This window comes from Fundulus heteroclitus, chromosome 3 (genome assembly GCF_011125445.2).
Source record: "Fundulus heteroclitus isolate FHET01 chromosome 3, MU-UCD_Fhet_4.1, whole genome shotgun sequence".
NCBI classification, from domain to species: domain Eukaryota; kingdom Metazoa; phylum Chordata; class Actinopteri; order Cyprinodontiformes; family Fundulidae; genus Fundulus; species Fundulus heteroclitus.
The window spans coordinates 13,042,550-13,063,739 of record NC_046363.1 but is presented as its reverse complement, the minus strand read 5'-3'; the positions used below and the strand labels follow the sequence as shown (position 1 = coordinate 13,063,739).

General features: G+C 43.5%; 1 protein-coding gene across 1 annotated transcript; it reads right to left on the bottom strand.

The window, feature by feature from the left end:
• Positions 1-3,630: 3,630 nt before the first annotated feature.
• prelid3a (PRELI domain containing 3A) lies at positions 3,631-19,171 on the bottom strand. Its single transcript, XM_012864671.3, has 7 exons — positions 18,586-19,171; positions 16,509-16,677; positions 16,279-16,368; positions 6,779-6,849; positions 5,700-5,802; positions 3,799-3,875; positions 3,631-3,693 (listed from the first exon to the last, which is right to left on the bottom strand). The coding sequence occupies exons 1-6, from the start codon at positions 18,618-18,620 to the stop codon at positions 3,804-3,806; spliced, it is 540 nt and encodes a 179-aa protein (XP_012720125.1). The 5' UTR covers positions 18,621-19,171; the 3' UTR covers positions 3,631-3,693; positions 3,799-3,803.
• Positions 19,172-21,190: the final 2,019 nt, after the last annotated feature.

The window sequence follows — 21,190 nt, the reverse complement described above, 5'->3', positions numbered from 1 at the left end:
AAATGCCGTACCACATCTCAATCACCAATAAAAAGCCCCAGTAATAATAATAATGAACATCCATCTATTTTCTAACATGTCTATCCCTTGTGGGGTCGTGAATGGCGCTGGTGCCTAACTCCAGCTGTCATAATGAACATCAGTTCATCAATATCAGTTTAACAAAGGGTCATATTATACATTCACCGCCTCATGCAGACTCTTCCTTGCAGGCAAACTGTAGGGAAAATGAGTTTGATCTCATTTCACCAGAGCTCTGTCTTCTGCTTACATGGCTTGTGTTAAACTGTAAAAACAACCTATTTTCCTCTTGCTAAACTTTCTAAAAGATTAGATGTCTGGAGTGCAAACCTAATAGTCGACAGATTCTACAGCCTGAGTTATGGATCTCTGCAGCTCCTCAATAGTTACCATCGGCCTCTCTGCTGGTTCTCTGATTAGCTGGAGGGTTGTGTCTTGGCAGGTTTACATTTTTAGGTGATGGATTAACCAGTCCTCCATGACACGTTCAAAGCTTGGGATATTGTTCTGTAGTCTATCTTCTTCACAACATCCTTCCCAGCCTGTCTGGTCATTTGTTTTCATAATGCTGGTTTTTCACTCTTCTCTAATGAACCTCTGAGGCCCCGGGCTGTGTACCTTTTCTCCAGGATTTAAATGTTTAATCTGCTGTGCTGACGTGTTATAGGTTTCCATGTTTACAGGAGGTTTTCCTCCACAGCATCAGCACGGCCATCAGGTTGGCTTTGCTTCAGGGCTCCCGTTAGTCTTCATCTCTGTATGAACAACTGTTTTCTGTCTTAACTCAATCCTGGCCATTAGCATTGGAAACATTATAATATAGCATAGTCTTGAACAACAAGCGCCAACATCAATCTTCGTTTTTCACTTCTGCTTTAATTGTTTTAGCGTTTCTTTTCGCTGCAGCCAGGCAAAAGTTGAGGTTAAAAACAACAGATCTTGATGCAACACAGATAAAATGAAAGCAATAGCATTTACTAAACACATTTTTTTTCCTCATTATACAAATATGTAAAGTTTACTCAGAAACATTGTTTAGCACATTAGTCACAGTGTGCATCATCGCACATACAGTACTGCTCCTGATCTTCAGGATATAGAGGTTGCAGCTATGGATAAGCACGGCATTTGGAAGCATGATGCGTATGACTGGCAAAGGCATGAAACGAACACTGGAACCCCGTTAAGGCCAGATAAAAGAGTACATTTGCCCATCTTTAACACCAGTGTCCACTGGTCTTCATCCCTCCCCGGTATGTGTTTCCAAACTGCTCGTTAGTGTTAAATATTAGGTGAGGGCAATGTTGATGATACAATCCAGTCTTTCTTTCATATACATTTCAGATTCATCATATTTCTTCACCAAAGTCCTTCCCATTTTACCTTTGTCGTGCAAAACTGTGCAAGATCTGTGATTTCTGTGTTGTTTTCAGACCTGGATGACCAAACATTTTGTTATTGAAGAAATGTCATAATCTCCCGGGATAGCGCATGAGCTAAGCTTTATTGGTTTCATTCTACAAAGGTGCTTTAAAAATAGTATGCGTTTTAAATTAAAAAATGTGGTTAAAAAAAAAAGGTTTCAGAGAAACCATCAACCCATTTTTGGCATTATTCAGGGGGAACATCTGATAACTCTTCTTAGCAGAAATGCTAGAACTTGTTCAAATTGCTGGATTTCCTGACACAGACCTATATATTTTCAGCAGTGTTGAGGGCTTGGCTCTTCCAGAAGCTTAACGTTAGTCTGCCTTATCCATTCCAACACACGTTTTGAAGTAAAATCCAATTTATCCAAGTTCAGATGCTTGGCTGTTGTTTTTGAGGGATAGTCGAAGAATTTGCAGCTCGACCCCCATCTTCCGTTATTCCACAGACATGTCCAATGCGTCAATGCCACTGGGGGCTAAACAGCCCCACAGCTTAATGCTACCACCATGCTTGACCTTCTATGGAAAACATTTTGATCGTCCAGGTGAGAAGCTACAAAATTCAGTCAAGCTTGGAGGTGTCAGTTTTAGAGAAGACGCTTCTTGTTTGGTCGGCGCCCCTCGGGTCTCCCGTGTCATTAAACTTGCCTCACTCTGGCCAGTGACACTGGTGTTCCAGCACCTACTATGTATTAAGCCTTTGTGGTCTCTGTAATGCTCCTGAATGTCCTAACCAATTTTCCTTTATCCAAGGTTCAAAAGTTTGACTGAAACTTCAACAAAATTGGATGTTTCAGTGGGACAACGATCCTAAAGACACATGAAAAGTGTTTTAAGAGGATAAAAGAGGCCAACATTAAGCTTCTGGAATGGCCAAAGCATCAATTACAATGAAAACGTATGGACCGTGCTTACAGTCCCCGTTTTCCCAGCACATGAACCAACTTAAATGGACTCGACTATTTCTGATACTAGATGCAATACGGCAAGGGGACATTTATGTAGATACTAGTGTATAAGTATATATTTGAGCCGGTGTGTATAACTTTGACTTTTCTCGGATAAAAGAAAATCCTTAAGTTCAAAAGTGTGCTTCACATTCTTACTTTGAAAAACAAGTGAACTTCAAGACTAATATGAAATTCATGCTTGTGATCTGTAAGCTCTTGAGCAGGACTGTACTTCCACGTAAAAGCTAATCGAAGCTGACAGATATCGAGCCGTCACTCGTATTCCAAATTAAGATCTTTTTTTTTTCAACCTGCGTCAAACTAATCTGAACCATTAGGTCCCTGAACACCCAACACTGGCATGACCACACGCCCTTGAATGGCAGCATTAACATTTTGTCTTTACACTCCAGTGGTAACAGCCCAGGACACTTTAGGGCCAAATAAGTTGAATTACTTAAGGCATCTTCATGTGTAATACTTCAGAAAGACATATTATTTTAAATCCGCAATGTAACTCTTGTAGCCTGTTGAACGCTGGCAGAAGTTAACTTTCAAACCATAATGCTGGTAATTCCTTTTAGCTATTCCCCCCCCTCCCCAAGCCTATTTACCCGTACTATTACACTGCTGAAGACTGATACACACAGAGCTGATATTATGCATGAAAAATATTGGCGATCCAGGACTGAAACCTTTATGGCAGATAAAAATCAGGCGTATTCTATAACATTTCATTTTTAGTCCAGTGTAACACAAAGTAAGCACCATTAACATCTCTATATCTGAACCCTTTCACACTATTGTTTTCATTTTCCAACAATAAAGTAGTAAACTAATTAAAATAAAGCCTTTGAGCTATTGCATAAAAATTACATTGCACTGTACTTTGTTAAAAAAAAAAAACTATCAGTGTGTTTCTTCCCGTTGCTTCCATCTATAAACTATATCAAGTATTTTTCTTTAAGTGACACTGTACAAGTAATATAGAGTAGGATGACATTCAAAATGTTAAAGTCTGCTAGGTTTGTTTAGTGGACCCAACTCTCTGTTTTGTCACCCTGCAGTTTAACAGTTATTGGGATGCAAATGAGGAGTTAGCAAATGAGCCACAACCACCAAACCCGGCCACACAATCCCAGAATGCTTTAAGAACCACTTCACTTTGGCAAAGATTCAGTTTCCTTTACATGAAAGAAACAACTGCAGAGGATCGGAGGATGCTTAGGACCCCCCCCCCCTTCAGGTACGAGGAGTAGCTGAGGAAATCCGCCGTCAGTGGATCCGGAATCCTACGATACAAATAACAGAAGATGTTTTATGAGATTAAAATAGGATGCTTTCTTTGGGTAGTCTGGTAGAATTGGAAAAAAGGTTTCATAGGTGAGCAGAGTTACCAGTGTTAGTAAATGTCGCAGAGCGGTACGTTCTCCCTTTCAGAGTTCTGAATTATCCATTCAATAGCATCCCAGCCCTAAGGATCGACAGAGGGAATAAGACAATAAAAGAGTTCAAGCACGAAAACGAAAACATCCTTGTAAAATGAAAATGTGATTCAAATGTTCACTTCCAAGACAGGCCGTTCAGAAACCAGCGCATGCAAAAGTCTGGACAAGGTTTTACTGCAAAATACAAAGGGACCAAAACGTGACTTTATCTGTCAAAGCAATTAAAAAAATGACAGCTTCTTTATTTTAACCTCTTAGGACCCAATCATTTTAGTCTAAATGTAGACTTTTTGATGCGTGAAAATGATCAGTGTCTCTTCAAACATATTTTTTTCTCTCTCCGGACGAATCTGTAAATGGGGTTGACAATTGATCAAACATATATGTTTGAAACTGATCTTTTCCAGCCTTTTTCCATGTAAAGCCTATGTTTGCACTAAAGTTCTCAGGTCTTAAGAGGTTATGGAAGAATTAGCATAACATTTTAATCTTTCAGTCCTTGTTTGAACATTTTCCTCCTGCTACAGACTTAAAGCTTGATGAAATTATTTAGCTCCCTTGCACATGCTTTCTTTGAGGGTCTAGCCATATAATGGCATTAAAGCTGTGAGAGCCATGTGAATCTTACAGCTTTCTAGGTGATCTGTTGTGGATATAAAGGGGAGTATAAGATCCTTTTAAAGTGGCAAAAGTCATCTTCAGTTTATTAATTAACAATGTAATGTTTGCCATCATATGAATCGGCATAAAAATATTCTCCATGCTGTTATTATGACATAATGCCCAAATCATCAACGGTCCACCCTTATGCCTTACCATTAGAGAAGGGTTCTTCCATTTTTCTTTCTTGTAAAATAAACATTCATTTTTTTAAACATTTGCATCTACACAAAGATGTTTGACTTGCCTGTTTAGCAAACTTCTTCAACAAAACAACCTGATGCACTACATTCTTGTGAGCTGAGGTTAGGAACTGTGGAAAGGCCACCTGTTTTGCAAACTCGGAGACTTGTGCTTTGTGAGCCACAACCCTTTTATTTTCCATAGAAGGACAAACTTGACAAGGAAGAGGCAACAAATGCCAACACTTCCAATGGGGCTTGAGAATCTTTGAAGACCTTGGAGGTTTCTTAGAGATTTCTTAGAGAACAAACTGCATCATGAAGGCCAAGAGACCCTCTTCAGTGTATCATCCAAAAATAAAAAATCATCATCATGGCACGATGGAAAACGTACAAAAACATGGCTGCCCACGTTAACAAATAGTCTGGGCATGAAGGGCATTAATCAGAAACCAAGAGACCCATCGCAACTGGAGGAGCTGTAAAGATCCCCAGCTCAGGTGGACAATTAGCTTTCATGGAAGCGTGGCAAGACGAAAGGCATTGTGGAAAAAAATGTAGTAACATTTAAAGTTTGCCTAAGGCCATGTTGGGGACCCAGCTCCATTCAATCCGATTGAGGGTACACTATTTGGCAAAGAACTGCAAACATGTTGTACAAAGCTAGTAGAGTGGTAGTCTACCCCTGAATCACTGCAATAATGGTAGCGAAAGAGGATTTGCAACCCAGAAAGCCCGAAAACAAATACAATATACATCAGACTCTTCAGGTCTCTATTTATAACATAAAACTAATAAAGCCATATACCCCTATCCTTCAATTTCTCAGATATGTACTACATTCTGTTGGTCTACCACATAAAATCCAATGAAAAGGTTTGTGGTTGTAGCTTTACAATATATAAAGAATCCAATGGATATGAACGCTTCTGTAAGGGACTATTTCACATAAGTTCTTCAGAGTGTTTAATGAGTAATTATAAATACAAAGAATTTAGAGGGTCTTACCTTCCGAGCATTAGCAGACATACTCCTGACCATCATCCCCTCCAAGTAGCTGCTCAGACTGACTCCCTTCACTGTAATGATGGCTTCCTGTGTCAGGACAGTACTGAGGAGCAGATGCAGAGAAAAACAAAAAGAAAGGAAAAATAAGCAATGCAAAATTTTGGGATTTTAAAACCTGACTCTCGCCAGGTGGATGTAGTTCCGCCAAGCTCCATACGGCTCCACACACACATCCATCTGGACTCGCTGCCATTGGGAGAGATTTCAATACCACATAAAATGGACGAGCCAATCAGGATCGCCGTGTGGGATTTCTGCAGATGTGACATATCAGAGAATCGACTGTTTGGATTCAGGCAACAATGGCGGCAAGCAGCGAGGAAGCAAGGGTGACCAGACGTCCCTGAAAGGTTTGGATGTCCCTGGCAAAAGCTGTCCCCCGAAATGTCCCTGATTTCAGTGTATCACGATGGAGTAAAAAAAATGAAGGCAGCAAGAGGTATTTACCCGGTCCTGCCACTGTCCCGATGTAGTAGAAGAGCTGAGCTGAACACTCCTTCCCCACCTCGTCAGCGTTGCAGATTGGGCAAAACAAACCAACACAAAGACTCTGCGCCCGCCCCTTAGCAAAATCAGAAACGTCCCCAGTTTTCATTAGGGAAATCTGGTCACCCGGTAACATTGATGCTGCTATTTCATCAGTGTTGTCTAATCTACTGAATATCAATTCTTTAAAAGATCAACAAAGAATGGCTTTGACGACTTTTGTTAGTGGAAACGATGGTTTCGGTGCTGGTTTCGATGCAAGTGGTTGAAGTAGTCAGTAAAGATGATGGACAAGTGGTTTATCCAATCATATGCAAGGATTTATGATAAGGCCCCTCCTTCTGAAATACATCTCCAATGGAGCAATGCCAGACGGATGTGTGGAGTTTTGCAAAACGAAATCCATCTGGCGAGAGTCAGGTTTGGAATTTTAAGAATACCACAGATTTTCTCCCAAACTTTTTGCAACACCCACTCTCTAATAAAACAGAAATTAAGCAAATAAAGTGCAAAATGTAGCAACTATTACTTACACCTCTGGGTTTTCTGGGTGCGGTGTATAAACAAGTCTCTCATCCACTGATATCAGGTTGGTGAGAGTAATCTGGTGAATACAGTTTATTCAAAATATGTTATAAACAACACATTTATATGGGATTTTATACAGCAGAAAGGATAATTACAGAGAGGTGGGGAACCTTTATGTATTATGATCAGTACTGTGCCACAGTTTACTCATTTACATTTGTAAGGCAAGGTGAGGCAAATTTATTTGTATAGCACATTCAGCACAAAGACAATGCAAAGTGCTTTTCATAATTAAAATATAAGAAAACAAGCAAGTTGGAATAACATGTAGAAACTAAATAAAACATGGGAAAATAGAAACTAAAAGCAAACATTTAAAACAGTTGGACTACAAAGTTAAACTAATGATGTTTTAGTAAAACAGTTTAACTAGGACAGTCGAAGGCAATCCTAAACAAATTAATTATTAAATCTTGATTTGAAGGAACTCAGGCTTTCAGCACTTTTACAATTTTCTGGAAGTTTGTTCCAGATAAGTGGAGCATAGGAACTAAATGCTGCTTCTCCGTGTTTGGTTCTGGTTCTAGGTATGCAGAGCAGGCTGGAGCCAGAAGACCTTAGTGGTCTGGAGGGTTGATACACTGATAACAAGTCTGTAATGTATTTAGGTGCTAAGCCATTCAGGGATTTATAGACTAACAGAAGTATTTTAAAGTCTATTCTCTGAGATACAGGGAGCCAGTGTAAGGACTTTAGAACTGGGGTGATGTGCTCTACTTTCTTAGTCTTAGTGAGGACGCGGGCAGCAGCGTTCTGGATCAGCTGCAGCTGTCTGATCGACGTTTTAGGCAGACCTGTGAAAACACCGTTGCAATAATCAATTCTACTAAATATAAATGCATGGATTAGTCTTTCCAGATCCTTCTGAGACATTAGTTCTTTAATCCTGGAAATGTTCCTCAGGTGATAGAAAGCCGACCTTAAAATTGTCTTTAGATGCTTTTGGAGGTTTAGGTCTGAGTCCATCACTACACCCAGGTTTCGGGCCTGATCAGTGGTTCCTAGCTGAAGCAGCTGAAGCTGTGTGCTAACCTTTGATCTCTCCTCTAATGGTCCAAATATTATAACTTCAGTTTTGTTTTAATTCAATTGAAGAACATTTTGGTACATCCATACATTGATTTCTTCAAAGCACCTGGTGACATGGTGATGTAGAGCTGTGTGTCGTCTGCATAGTTATGATAGCTGATGTTGTTATTTTTTATGATATGAACTAGAGGGAGCATGTAGATATTGAACAGGAGGGGACCCAGGATGGACCCTTGGGGAACCCCACATGTGATCTTTGTCATCTCTGATGTAAAGTTACCTACTGATACAAAAAAGTCCCTGTCCTTTAAGTAGGATTTAAACCAGTGGAGAGCTGTACCAGAGAGGCCGACCCAGTTCTCCAGGCGCTCTAACAGAATGGAGTGATCGACAGTATCAAATGCTGCACTGAAGTCCAATAGAACCAGCACGGTGGTTCTTCCACAGTCTGTATTTATATGGATGTCATTAAACACCTTGATAAGGGCAGTCTCTGTACTGTGGTGAGCACGGAAACCTGACTGGAAACCATCAAAGCGGCTGGTTGTTGTTAAGAAGGTGTTTAATTGTTGAAACACAGCTTTTTTAATAATCTTACTGATAAAGGGGAGGTTTGAGATGGGCCTGTAGTTCTGGAGTAGAAGTTTGTCTAAATTGTTATTTTTCATTAGTGGTTTGATAATTGCTGTTTTTAGGGACTGGGGGAAAACACCTGACAGAAGGAACGTGTTTATTATCTGAGTCAAATCAGATGCTATGACAGGCAAAACTTTCTTAAAGAAAGCTGTGGGTAAAACATCAAGGCAGCAGGAGGAGGAACTTAGCTGCTGAGTGATAAGCTTTTGTAGTTTATTTGGCTGAATTGGGACATTTTGTCAGAAAAAGTTCCAGCTGAATACAGCTTTGGTTCTGGAGCTGATATTGATGTATAGACTGACTGTCATGGTTTTCAGGTGACGAGCCCACATGCAGATACGATCGGGAGGCAATGCACAGTTTTAAGATGTTTATTTTAGGAAACAGACAGATCTACGGACGGACTACGGGTGAGTCGGCTGGGTCAGAACGTCAAGGCTGGCGAGTCTGTAAGAAAGAGGAAGTAAGAAACTCTGAAAGTTGAACCAGGGGAATTGCTAGAAGTGCGCTGCTTACCATTTAGCTGGGCGGACCTAACCGGGAAGAAGTAGCGTCGGGAGTACTCTATGATTCTACTCAGCTGGAGTTAGGCGGCTGGTGGCTGAGGACGGCTGATGTAACTGGCGAGGGATCCTGAGCGAACCTCGTCGGCAACGGTTGACAGATGGATTGACCAGAGTGAATGCAGAACCAGCAGAAACCGGGAGAGGGGATCTCAGGCCTCGCTGGGTAACATCCAGGAAGTATGAGGGGAGCGCCAGAGCAAAATCTGAGCAGGCGGTTCTGCTGGTCTGTTTCTTCGGAACGAGACGTCAAGACGGGTGAGTGCATCCAAGCACCAAAATCTGAGGCAAAACAGAGATCCAAAAATTAGTCAAAAAACGAAGAGCAAAAACTCACAAGCTGGTTTCTGAGAGTAGGGACAGAGGCCACGTCGTACCACGACTGGTTAAGGCTCTGGCGTCTTCCATCTGTCAGCGCTCTGCTTAAGAAGCCAGAGGAAGCCGCCTGCAACGAGCTGCAGGTGTGGGCCACGCCTCCTCAGCCAACCAGACACACCTGAGGAATAGAGTTAGAGTAGAGCAGCACAGAGAATCCTGACACTACCCCCCCCCCCCTCAACGGCCGCCTCCTGGCGGCCCAGACGAAGAGGTGCTGGGCTGAGTAGCCCAAAAATCTGAAATCAAGTCCTTATTCAAGATAGTAGCTGCGGAAACCCACGAGCGCTCCTCAGAGCTACAACCCTCCCAGTCGACGAGGTATTGGTGACCCCTACCTCGCCGACGGGCATCCACAACCCTGAGAACCCGAGGGTTCTGACTGTCCTGGGAGGGTGGAGGGGGTCCGGAAGGAGGGCACAAGTTGCTGTCCAAAACGGGCTTGATCTGGGACACATGAAAAGTAGGGTGTACTCGGGAGTGAGGGGGCAAACGTAAACGGACGGTGCTCGGGTTAATCACTGTCTCTATCTCATAGGGACCAGTGAACCGGGGAGCAAGCTTCTTAGCGGATGGGTTGGACAAAACGTCTCTGGAGGATAACCAAACCTTCTGACCGGGGCGATACTGAGGAGCTGGTCGGCGGTGCTGGTCGGCAAACCTCTTGCTCCGCTCTGCGGTGCGAGTGAGGGCAGTGATAGTTGATCTCCAGATGTCCTGGCAGCGAGCAATGTAGTCGTTTACGGAGGTGAAGGGAATCCTGAGTTCATCTGTGGGTAGAAGTGGAGGCTGATATCCTAAAGCAACTTCAAAAGGTGAACGTCCAGTAGCTGAGGTGATGTGTGAGTTAAGGGCATACTCCACCCAGGGCAAAAACTTGTTCCAGTCAGAGGGTGAAGATGACGTAAGGCAGCGGAGAGTAGTTTCTAGTTGCTGGTTCATGCGTTCAGTTTGGCCATTTGTCTGAGGATGATATCCAGAGGTGAGTGTATAACGGGCACCCAGAGCAGAGCAAAAGTGCCGCCAGACCTGGGAGATAAACTGAGGACCCCGGTCAGAGAGGATGTCAACAGGGATGCCGTGAAGTCTGAACACATGTTTGATAAGAAGCTGAGCTGTCTGGAGGGCGTTGGGTAATTTGCGGATAGGAATAAGATGACAGGACTTAGAAAACCGATCAACTACCGTCAAGATAGTTGACATACCTTGGGACAAGGGGAGACCGGTAACGAAATCAATCGCAATGTGGGACCAAGGACGTCTGGGGATGGGAAGAGGATTTAACAAACCGGAAGGTGGCTGAGTAGAAGACTTATTCTGGGCGCAAACGGGACAGGCTAGAACATATTCTCTAACATCCTTAGTCCATGAAGGCCACCAGAAACGCCGGGAGACCTGGGACTGGGTTCTAAAAATGCCCGGATGGGCGGAAAACTTCGTGTCATGACTCCAACGTAGAACCTCAGGACGAACAGACTGGGGAACGTACTTAAGTCCAGGTGGCCCCGTACCTGGGTCCGGGTCTAAAAGTTGGGCCTGTCTGATTCTGTCCTCCAGATCCCAATGCAGCGCTCCAACAGTACAAGTGGGAGGAAGAATCGGTTCCGGCTCCCTCTCTTGTTCAAAAGAGGTAAACAGACGGGACAGTGCATCAGGCTTGACATTTCTGGAGCCGGGTCTGTAGGTGATGGTGAGGTTGAATCGAGAGAAAAACAAAGACCAACGGGCCTGTCTTGAGTTGAGTCGACGGGCTGACTGCAGATAGGAGAGGTTCTTGTGATCTGTCCATATTATGATGGGCTGCTCGGATCCCTCTAACCAGTGCCGCCACTCCTCCAACGCTAGTTTAATAGCTAGTAGCTCACGATCACCTACATCATAGTTCTGCTCTGCCGGGGATAAACGACGGGAGAAGAACGCACAAGGGTGTAACTTACAGTCAACCTCAGACTGTTGGGACAAAACCGCTCCCACCCCGGTATTAGAGGCATCGATCTCTAAAATAAACTGTTTGGCTGGGTCGGGGTGAACTAGTATGGGAGCCTGGGAAAAACGAGACTTAAGTTTACTAAAAGCCTCCTCGGCCTCTGGACTCCAGACATAAGGAACCTTGGGGGAAGTGAGAGCATGTAACGGAGATGCTACCTGACTATAGTTCCTGATAAAGCGCCGATAGAAGTTAGCGAAACCAAGAAAGCGTTGGAGCTGTTTGCGCGACTCAGGAACAGGCCATTCCACCACTGCCCTTATCTTTTCTGGATCAGACTTGACCTGTCCGCCCTCTAAAACAAGACCAAGAAAGGAAACAGAAGACTGGTGAAAATCACACTTCTCGGCCTTAACAAATAAGCGATTCTCTAATAATCGCTGGAGAACAAGACGGACGTGTTGTTTATGTTGTTCTAGGTCACGAGAGTAAATCAGGATATCGTCTAGATAGACGAAAACAAAAACATTCAAAAAATCCCGAAGGACATCGTTCACCAATGCTTGAAAAACTGCCGGAGCATTGCACAAACCAAAAGGCATGACTAAGTACTCAAAGTGACCTAGCGGGGTCTTAAAGGCCGTTTTCCACTCATCCCCCTGTCTCACCCGAACCAAATGATAAGCGTTGCGCAGATCAAGTTTAGTAAAGATCTTAGCATTCTGGACTGGTTCGAGGGCTGAGGATAATAGAGGGAGCGGGTACTTATTCTTAACGGTTATTTGGTTAAGCCCTCGATAATCGATACAGGGTCGAAGGGTTCCATCCTTCTTACCAACAAAAAAGAAGCCGGCGCCCAATGGGGAGGATGAAGGACGGATTAACCCAGTAGCTAGAGATTCCCCTATATACTTCTCGAGCGCTTGACGTTCTGACCTGGAGATGTTGTAGAGCCGACTCACCGGTAGTGGAGCCCCAGGCAATAGGTCAATAGCGCAATCGTAAGGGCGATGTGGGGGAAGTGAACAAGCCTGAGTCTTACTGAATACCCTCTGAAGATCGTGGTATTCTTCCGGAACTAGCGAGAGGTCAATAACGTCCCCAGATTCTGTCTCAGGGGAAGGGGTAACAGATACAGGGCGAGCGGACTGTAAGCAACGAGAATGACAAGCTGGAGACCAAGATTCTAGTCGGGACTCGGCCCAGTTAAACTGCGGGCTGTGGACACTTAACCAGGCTAAACCCAAAACAACGGGTGAACGCTTTACAGGGAACACGAAAAACGAAAGTTGTTCCCGGTGGTTACCCGAAACTATCACTACTAGTGGTCGAGTGCGATGGGTGATTAAAGTTAAACTCTGCCCATCTAAAGACGACACCCGGAGAGGCTCGGGTAAAGGTTCGACCGGCACACGAAGCTGATCCACTATGGTTTGGTCAATTAAGTTGAAGTCCGAACCGGAATCAACTAGAGCCGAGACATCGAAAGTATCTTGATCAAACATTAACGTAACTGGTAAATATAAGCGAGAAAGAGATGGCGCCTTAGTGACTACTCGGGGGCTAGAACTACTAACGTCCACCGTTCTCCCCGTTACGAACGGTGGACTGGGTCTTTTGGCCGAACCGGACAATCTCTAAGGAAATGACCTTCCCCTCCACAGTATAGACATAAGTTGCCCGAGAAGCGCTGTTGACGCTCCTTATTAGTTAAACCAACCTGGCCCAACTGCATGGGTTCGGGAGGTGGTGGAGCGGACCGAGGTTCCCTATGGGTGAGCGTGGAAGAGGTGGATGATCGCAAGACTTGGTTCGGTCTAACTCGGCTCCGACTACGTAGCCGGGAATCCAAACGGATAGCTAACGCCACAAAATCCTCAAAATCCCCGGGTTCCTCCACCCGGGCTAATTCATCCTTAAGGGATTCATCAAGAGCCTGAAAAAATACTGCCTTTAACGGCCTTGGTTGCCAATCCGCCGCAGCGGCAACCGTACGAAACTCCACTGAGAAGTCTGATACGCGTCGACCGTGCTGTCTTAACGAGAGGAGATGACGAGACTGGTGAGCCGAATCTAACTCGGGTGAAAAAATAGTTTTAAATTCGGTAACGAATTCCTGAAAAGTAACCCCGAATGACTGACAATCAGGGAATCGAGCCTCAGCCCATCTAAGTGCCTTACCTGTTAGGAGTCGTAATACATAAGATATCTTAACCTCATCTGAGGCGAATGTCTGGGGGGATCGGTTAAACACCAGTTTACACTGAAAAAGTAAACCTCCGCAACTCCCATGGTCACCAGAGAATTTATCCGGACTAGGTGACGCGCCCTCAAGTGGCGGAGCCCAAAGCTGATTATCAGTGCTCGGAGCGACGGGAGGCGGGGTGCTAATGTTTTGAGTGACAGGCGACGTCATCGCGGAAGTAACTGTGTCCATGAGCTGGCTAAACTGAGCGGCTAATCTATGAAGCTGTTCCTGTGTTGAATTGACGGCTAAACCTAGCGACTGCATCTGCTCTTGCTGTGCGGCTAACTGCCGCCCGAACGTATCCGCTGGACTTTGGTGGCCAGAGCCTTCTTCTGTCATGGTTTTCAGGTGACGAGCCCACGTGCAGATACGATCGGGAGGCAATGCACAGTTTTAAGATGTTTATTTTAGGAAACAGACAGATCTACGAACGGAACTACGGGTGAGTCGGCTGGGTCAGAACGTCAAGGCTGGCGAGTCTGTAAGAAAGAGGAAGTAAGAAACTCTGAAAGTTGAACCAGGGGAATTGCTAGAAGTGCGCTGCTTACCATTTAGCTGGGCGGACCTAACCGGGAAGAAGTAGCGTCGGGAGTACTCTATGATTCTACTCAGCTGGAGTTAGGCGGCTGGTGGCTGAGGACGGCTGATGTAACTGGCGAGGGATCCTGAGCGAACCTCGTCGGCAACGGTTGACAGATGGATTGACCAGAGTGAATGCAGAACCAGCAGAAACCGGGAGAGGGGATCTCAGGCCTCGCTGGGTAACATCCAGGAAGTATGAGGGGAGCGCCAGAGCAAAATCTGAGCAGGCGGTTCTGCTGGTCTGTTTCTTCGGAACGAGACGTCAAGACGGGTGAGTGCATCCAAGCACCAAAATCTGAGGCAAAACAGAGATCCAAAAATTAGTCAAAAAACGAAGAGCAAAAACTCACAAGCTGGTTTCCGAGAGTAGGGACAGAGGCCACGTCGTACCACGACTGGTTAAGGCTCTGGCGTCTTCCATCTGTCAGCGCTCTGCTTAAGAAGCCAGAGGAAGCTGCCTGCAACGAGCTGCAGGTGTGGGCCACGCCTCCTCAGCCAACCAGACACACCTGAGGAATAGAGTTAGAGTAGAGCAGCACAGAGAATCCTGACACTGACCTTCTAATCTTTAGGATTTTCTCAGTAAAGAAGTTAGCAAATTCATTGCAGGCGGTGGAGTGGAGTTCAGAAGCCACGGATACAGAAGGATTTGTTAACCTGTCGACTGTGGCAAATAAGACACGAGCATTATTAATGTTCTTGTTTATGATCTCAGAGAAGAAAGATTCTCTTGCATTTTTCAGTTGTAAGTTATATCTGTAAAGTCTCTCTTTATAGATGTCATAGTGAACCTGGAGTCTCGTCTTTCTCCACCTGCATTCAGCTTTCCGACATTCCCTTTTTTCACCTCTAACTGCCGGAGCATTTCTCCAAGGAGATTTTTTCTTCCCGGAAATAACCTTCACTTTAACTGGAGCAACGCAGTCAATGATGTCTGAGACTTTAGAATGAAAGTTATCTACTAGCTCATCAGCTGAGTTGCAGCCCAAGGTTGAGGTAGCAGAGTAAGCTTGGATAAAAGTTTCCAAGGCATCATCCTTAAAGGTGCGTTTTCTTATAGAAATATGGAAAGGTAACAGAAAAGTGATCAGATAGGGCAACATCAGTTACATTGACCTTGGAAATCTTTAGACCTTTAGTTATGATTGAGTCTAAAATATGTCCCTGTTTGTGTGTTGGCTGTTTAACATGCTGAGTGAAACCAAAGTTTCTAAGTGTGTCACACAGTTCTTTTGCACTTCTGTCTTCAGGGTTGTCAACGTGAAAGTTGAAGTCTCCCACAATAATTAAACAGTCATAATCACAGCTAGGAGATCACTAAAAATCATTAAAATAGTTTGATGTGGACTTAGGAGGCCTGTAAACATTCAGAAACATAGTTCGTACCGGGCTCTTTACCTGCAGAGCCAAATGTTCAAAAGAGTCGAATTTTCCCAAAAACACTTTTTTACACTTTAGTGAATCATTAAACAATGTTGCCACTCCTCCACCTTTCCTTTGCTGTCTGCTCTCACAAAGAAAATTGTAGTCTGGACCGGTATCCCTGGGGATGAAGGTTTTGGGTTCTGTTTGGAAGTTAAATGGGAGTCCTCTTTTTGTCCTGTTGAGATCTGGGATGAATCCTCCTATAATTCTGATGTAGCCTCTTTTTCTGCCATCTTTCTGACTATCTTTATCTTGGCTTGTTCGGGCTATACTGGGCTTATTATTTGTTTTGGCACTGATTGAGCTTTGTTTTGGGACAAAACAAAGCTCAACCAGTGCATGGTTCACAGAATAGAAGATGTTTGAAATGAGGCGTTTTGCACCTGACCTATTTAGAGAGAAACCATTTCTGTTAAACAGATGTCTCCTCTCCCATAATATGTTAAAGTTGTCTATGAAGATTATAGCTGTTGGTTTGCATGTTTTTTTTTTCAACGATTTGTTTAGCATCAGAACTCCTAAAAAATATTTCATCTCCACAATTAATGGGCACATGAGGGCCGCTGAGAAACACCTTGACAATAAGGCCATCAACTAAATATAGCAGACGATTTTCAGGTGTAAAGACAGCATATACATAAGATGTTGGGACTGACTCACATTTGTTGAGCACAACTCCATCTTCTTCACATCTGGGTCGACTATAGAATGTTCCTTCACGTACGTCTGTGTCTGGTTGGTTCCCAGTATCTACAGACACATAAATACTCAAGCCAGTCTGAGGGAAGATGCTTCAAGATCAGTCATATGACTAATATTGGTCACATCTTAACACCTTCTATATAACCTAATTGTATATATTTCTCTACAGCTCAGTGTTTATGACTGACCGCTCGTACGATACCCGGTAGCCCCCACTCCGTGCTGAGGAGCCTGTGGCTGTGGAGACGTCCTTCTGCATCCAGACTGCGATCCAGAACATCCACCCCAACCACATTGGGGTTCATGGGGTTGGGGTACTTCCTCATGGCAGCCTTGATCACGGTTTCCCAAGGGTAACTGCACACAAATCAGGGCAGGATAATATCAGAAGCAATAGTATAGAAAACATCAAATACCAGAATACACTGGTACTAGAAACCAAATAGACAGTGCAAAAAGAAAAATAAGGTTACAGGATAAGTTGAACTGCTGTATAAAGCTTGCTCATGACTATACATCATTGGGTCATCTTCAAGTTGTCATGAAGTCAGCTTTGGCCTCCTTCTTGTTTCCCTTTCTTTTTATTGTGTTAACTACTCAAAATCGACCAAACAAGATTTTCCTGTCCCATCATGGAGTCCCTGCTATAACATCTTTGGGGGCTTGTCGGGGATGTGCTACAACAAATATCAGTGTGTTAAAGAAGTGCTGACAAGATTTATGCAGCATACTTCAAATCCAGATCCTTTTATCTACAACAGCTTTACTATGTTTTCCCAGAGGGCTCTGGCATAACATTGTGACCATTGACAGGTGACAACAATGGTTGTCCATTAGTCATGACACGTGTTAGTGGGTGGAGTCTATCAGGCAGCAAGTGAACAGTGTGTCCTAAAAGCGATTTGAGCAAGTGTGACAAGAGCCAAATTGTAATGGCTGGACGACTGGGCCCCAGCATCTCCAAAACTCCAGCTCTGCTTAGGTTTTCTTGGTCTGCAATTAAAATAGTCCAAAGAAAAAACAAACAAGATCATGAACTCAATGGTGCACTGGTGTGTGCACGATGGTGTGGTCCCAGCCATCTGATAAGGCACTGTAGCTAAAAGTGACAAAGACGTTAAATTAATGCTGAGTCTGAGAAAAATGTATCTCAATACACAGTGTGTTAAGGTGTGTTCACACTGAACACGATCCAGCTGACTCTTTCGCCTGGATCACCCGCCATGAGAAACTTTACATAAAACCTCTCTCTCTGAAAACAACCCCCGCTGACATCGCAGCCATTTCCCCGCATCCCGTGTCATTGCATCATCAAAAAGGAAGAGTGTCTATCTGCTTGCCGGCTCCTCCTGACTGGTTAACGCACAGAGCAGCGGAGATGGATTTTGCTGAGCGAGTCACGGTGTTGTATTTACTGTGGACAGCCAAAAAACGGGGTTCGCGTCTCTGGGTCCACTAGATCCTCCAGAGATGCTTCTGGTTCGGCAAGCACCACCACCTGTAGCTATTGGTAGATGAGGATCTACCATTGGCATGAGGAGTTGCTGCACCTAGAGGGGAACACACACCCCTTGCGACGCGGATCTCTCTCAGAGATAACTACAAGCTTTTCGGTGAGTAAATGCGTCATTGTTCAATAGAAATATAGATTAATTATATTGTCTAAATATGTAACACATTAAAAAAAGAGCACCCTTAACACAAGGTTAATTGACAGAAAAGTTCAGATTTTTGATCTCGAGCGAAATTTCGCTTTGCTCTTTTCGCAGTTTTGCTTCGCTCTATTCGCTCTAAACGTGTCCTTCGCATTGCGGACCACTAATTCGCTCCTGAAAGCGCCTTTACACCGGGATAAAATTTAAATCACTCACTCCAAACGTCTCGTTCTTGTTGTGAACGCACCTTTACAGTTTGTTGCATTTGAAGCTACATAGGCATAGACCAAATAGAGTGGCCATATTGGTTGAAAAAGGTAGGCTCAATCGTTGTATTTCTAGTATATGATTTCCCATAGGGTTAATTTCCAAGCCCCCTGGCATTGGTGGTTTCCTGACATCAACATATGTTGTCTCGTGTTTGTGGTGGGTGGAGAAAGGAGGGGCTCGCCCAGGGCACTATTCATACAAATTCCGCACCTGCCCCTTGGTCAGACAGAATGTACTCACTGAAAAACAATAATTATGTAGCCGAATGTTTCACCATCCCAAACCTACAATTACACACAGCTTTAATAATGCCCCAAACAACTAACCTTAGCGTACCAACCTGAAAACATGTTCGGTGCTCCAAATCTTCATCATACCAGTGACTTTCTTCTCCACACTGTTGAAAAAAAAAAGAAGAAGAAAATCCGAAACTACACCTTACCGGACCATCCTCATCACCGTTTAAGAAAAAAAAAAATCGAGATGTTGGAACCGGGCCTGGAAGCTGTGATGAGCTCACGACAGTCAATGTTCCGAGCCCAGAGGATCCATTACCGTGCGTACTGTCATGTCCGAGTCGCGTAAAAGACTGCGCAAAAATCCTCCGCTGATTCACAGCCAGAAAATAGATCAGGGGATAAAGAACGGCTGGGACAAGAGCCGGTGCAGGAGCCGATTAACTAAGTGTCAAGAGTCACAGAGCAAAATACGACGTTTCTCCTCAACAATGTCAAAATAAAACATTCCTGGCCTCTTTAACAGACTGTTTATTAAAATAGCAATCTTAGAAATACCATATGCAGGGACACAAAGATGAATAGTAACCACGTGTAATACGGCTGCAGCTCTGGACAAGATTTATCCCAATAAAAGGATTTCATAACACTTTTACTGTGGTGAATTCACGGACAACTGCCCACAGCGCTCGGCTCTTCCTGTCTGCTCCGTCTGGCTGACATGATGCAGCTGATGCTGTGCTGCTGCATCCGCCCCCCTTTATGCGCATGCGTATAGCATCTTCACCCCCTCCACCTCTCTCCCTCACTCGGCCCTCCACCACCACAAGTGGAAGAAAAGGGGGCGATGTGTCAAGTATCGCGAGGACACCACGGACCGCACCGGAAATTCATCTCATGACCTGCGAATAAAAGAGGGCAGACTGCGGTAACTACATTTTTGAAGCTAAGTGAAAATAATTTTCCATTTGCTACATATGTGACGTGTTATGTAGATCAATTAGATAGGGATGTGGATTCATATGAGTTTTTATCTTGATGATCTTACTTGTTGAAGGTGTATCCACTATTTGGATTAGGATTAATTTAGCAAAATGAATGAATGAATAAATAAATAAATAAATAAATAAATAAATAAATAAATAAATAAATAAATAAATAAATAAAATCCCAAAAGGTCATAAAAATGTGTTCTGGTAATAAAAAAAAACCTAGATTGATAATACATAAGAAAATAAGAAAAGGTGCTCAATTTCTTCACTTACAAATTTGCTAAAATTAAACAAAACTGAAAATGTAAAAGAAGTAAAGTATATAAAAGTGTGTATACGCATCTTATTCAAAAGAAACACACAGACTCCAATAATAGAGCAGTTTGTTTTAAAAGACAGCTGCCAAGATTGTCTTTAAACTGTTTCAGGGATGGACTGGAGTGTGGTTTCAGCATGACAAGTTTAGTGTGAAACCATATAAGGTACTAACCTGACTCTAGCCATATGGATTTTGCTCCCCCTAGCTCCACTCATATACTGAGTGGAGTTAGGCGGAGCGAAATCCATATGGCTAGAGTCAGGTTAATAAAGTACAGCTAATTTACTGGTCTTCAATCAAGAGTGTTACTACTAATTTGCTATGGCAGGTTCAATTTCCATCCAGGGCCATTTTCTGCATGTGTTCCATTCTTCCTCCTGTACAGCTATTGATAAATAAAGGCCACTATTGCTACATAAAAAAAGTTAAAATCTGAATCTTAAACTGACAAGAGAGTAGTCTTGATTGAAGGATGGAAACACAAGTATGATAGTTCCCCCGTTTAATATATAAAACATTAAAATGCAGATAAATCAAACCATATCGCGTACAGAAAACCACTAGATTTATGTTAGTAAATTATTTCTAGTTAAGTAAAATAGTTGGATTCACAACGTTTTCTACTTGGAGCAAATATAATATGTTTAAGGTTTAATTATTCAAATCAAGTAATGAAATACAAATCACTACAAACTGATTGTTTGAAAGACGAAATGCCCCAAAAAATCAAGATAAAGATACTATTTGGTATGGCAGGTAAAAATATACATTGAAAGTTTTTTTTTTTTTTTTTTGTTTGTTTTTTTTTGTTTGTTGTTTTTAACGAACAGCTGTATATTCTTTTGAAAGTCAGACCGGAAGTTGAGGACGTGTGTTGCGTGACTTTGCGCTCGCGCTCCAGGGATCAGGGGCGCTATTCGCTGAAGCAGCCTGGTGTTGGAGGAAAGGATGGTACCTTGAGGAGAAATTATTGCTGTTCGCCGTTGGTCCAGCGGTCCGTTCATTTACCTCCCGATACAGATTCATCAGTGTGTTTCTGAACGGGATCGGCAGCCAGTGGCGTTCTCAGCTCCCCCTGCATGACCTTGCACTGGCTCTAACATCAGAGGGATTTTAGAAAGCGCCCACACGGTAAGGTAAAAAAAAAAAAAAAAAAAAAAAAAAAAAGCATCCCTACACGAGCAGGACAACAGAAGGCGAGATCGGTGCCGATAGTTATTGCGTCTTTTAATGCATGCTCCGCACAATCAGGCTAAGGGTTTGAAATATAAACCACCTGCATTGTATCGGGTGTTTTCATTTTGATAACTGTAAGATGAAATTAAATAAATCAGATTGATCTGAAGCGGGCCTGGATGAGCCTTGTGTTGCAGCGTTTAAGGCCGCGCTGCGTCCCGC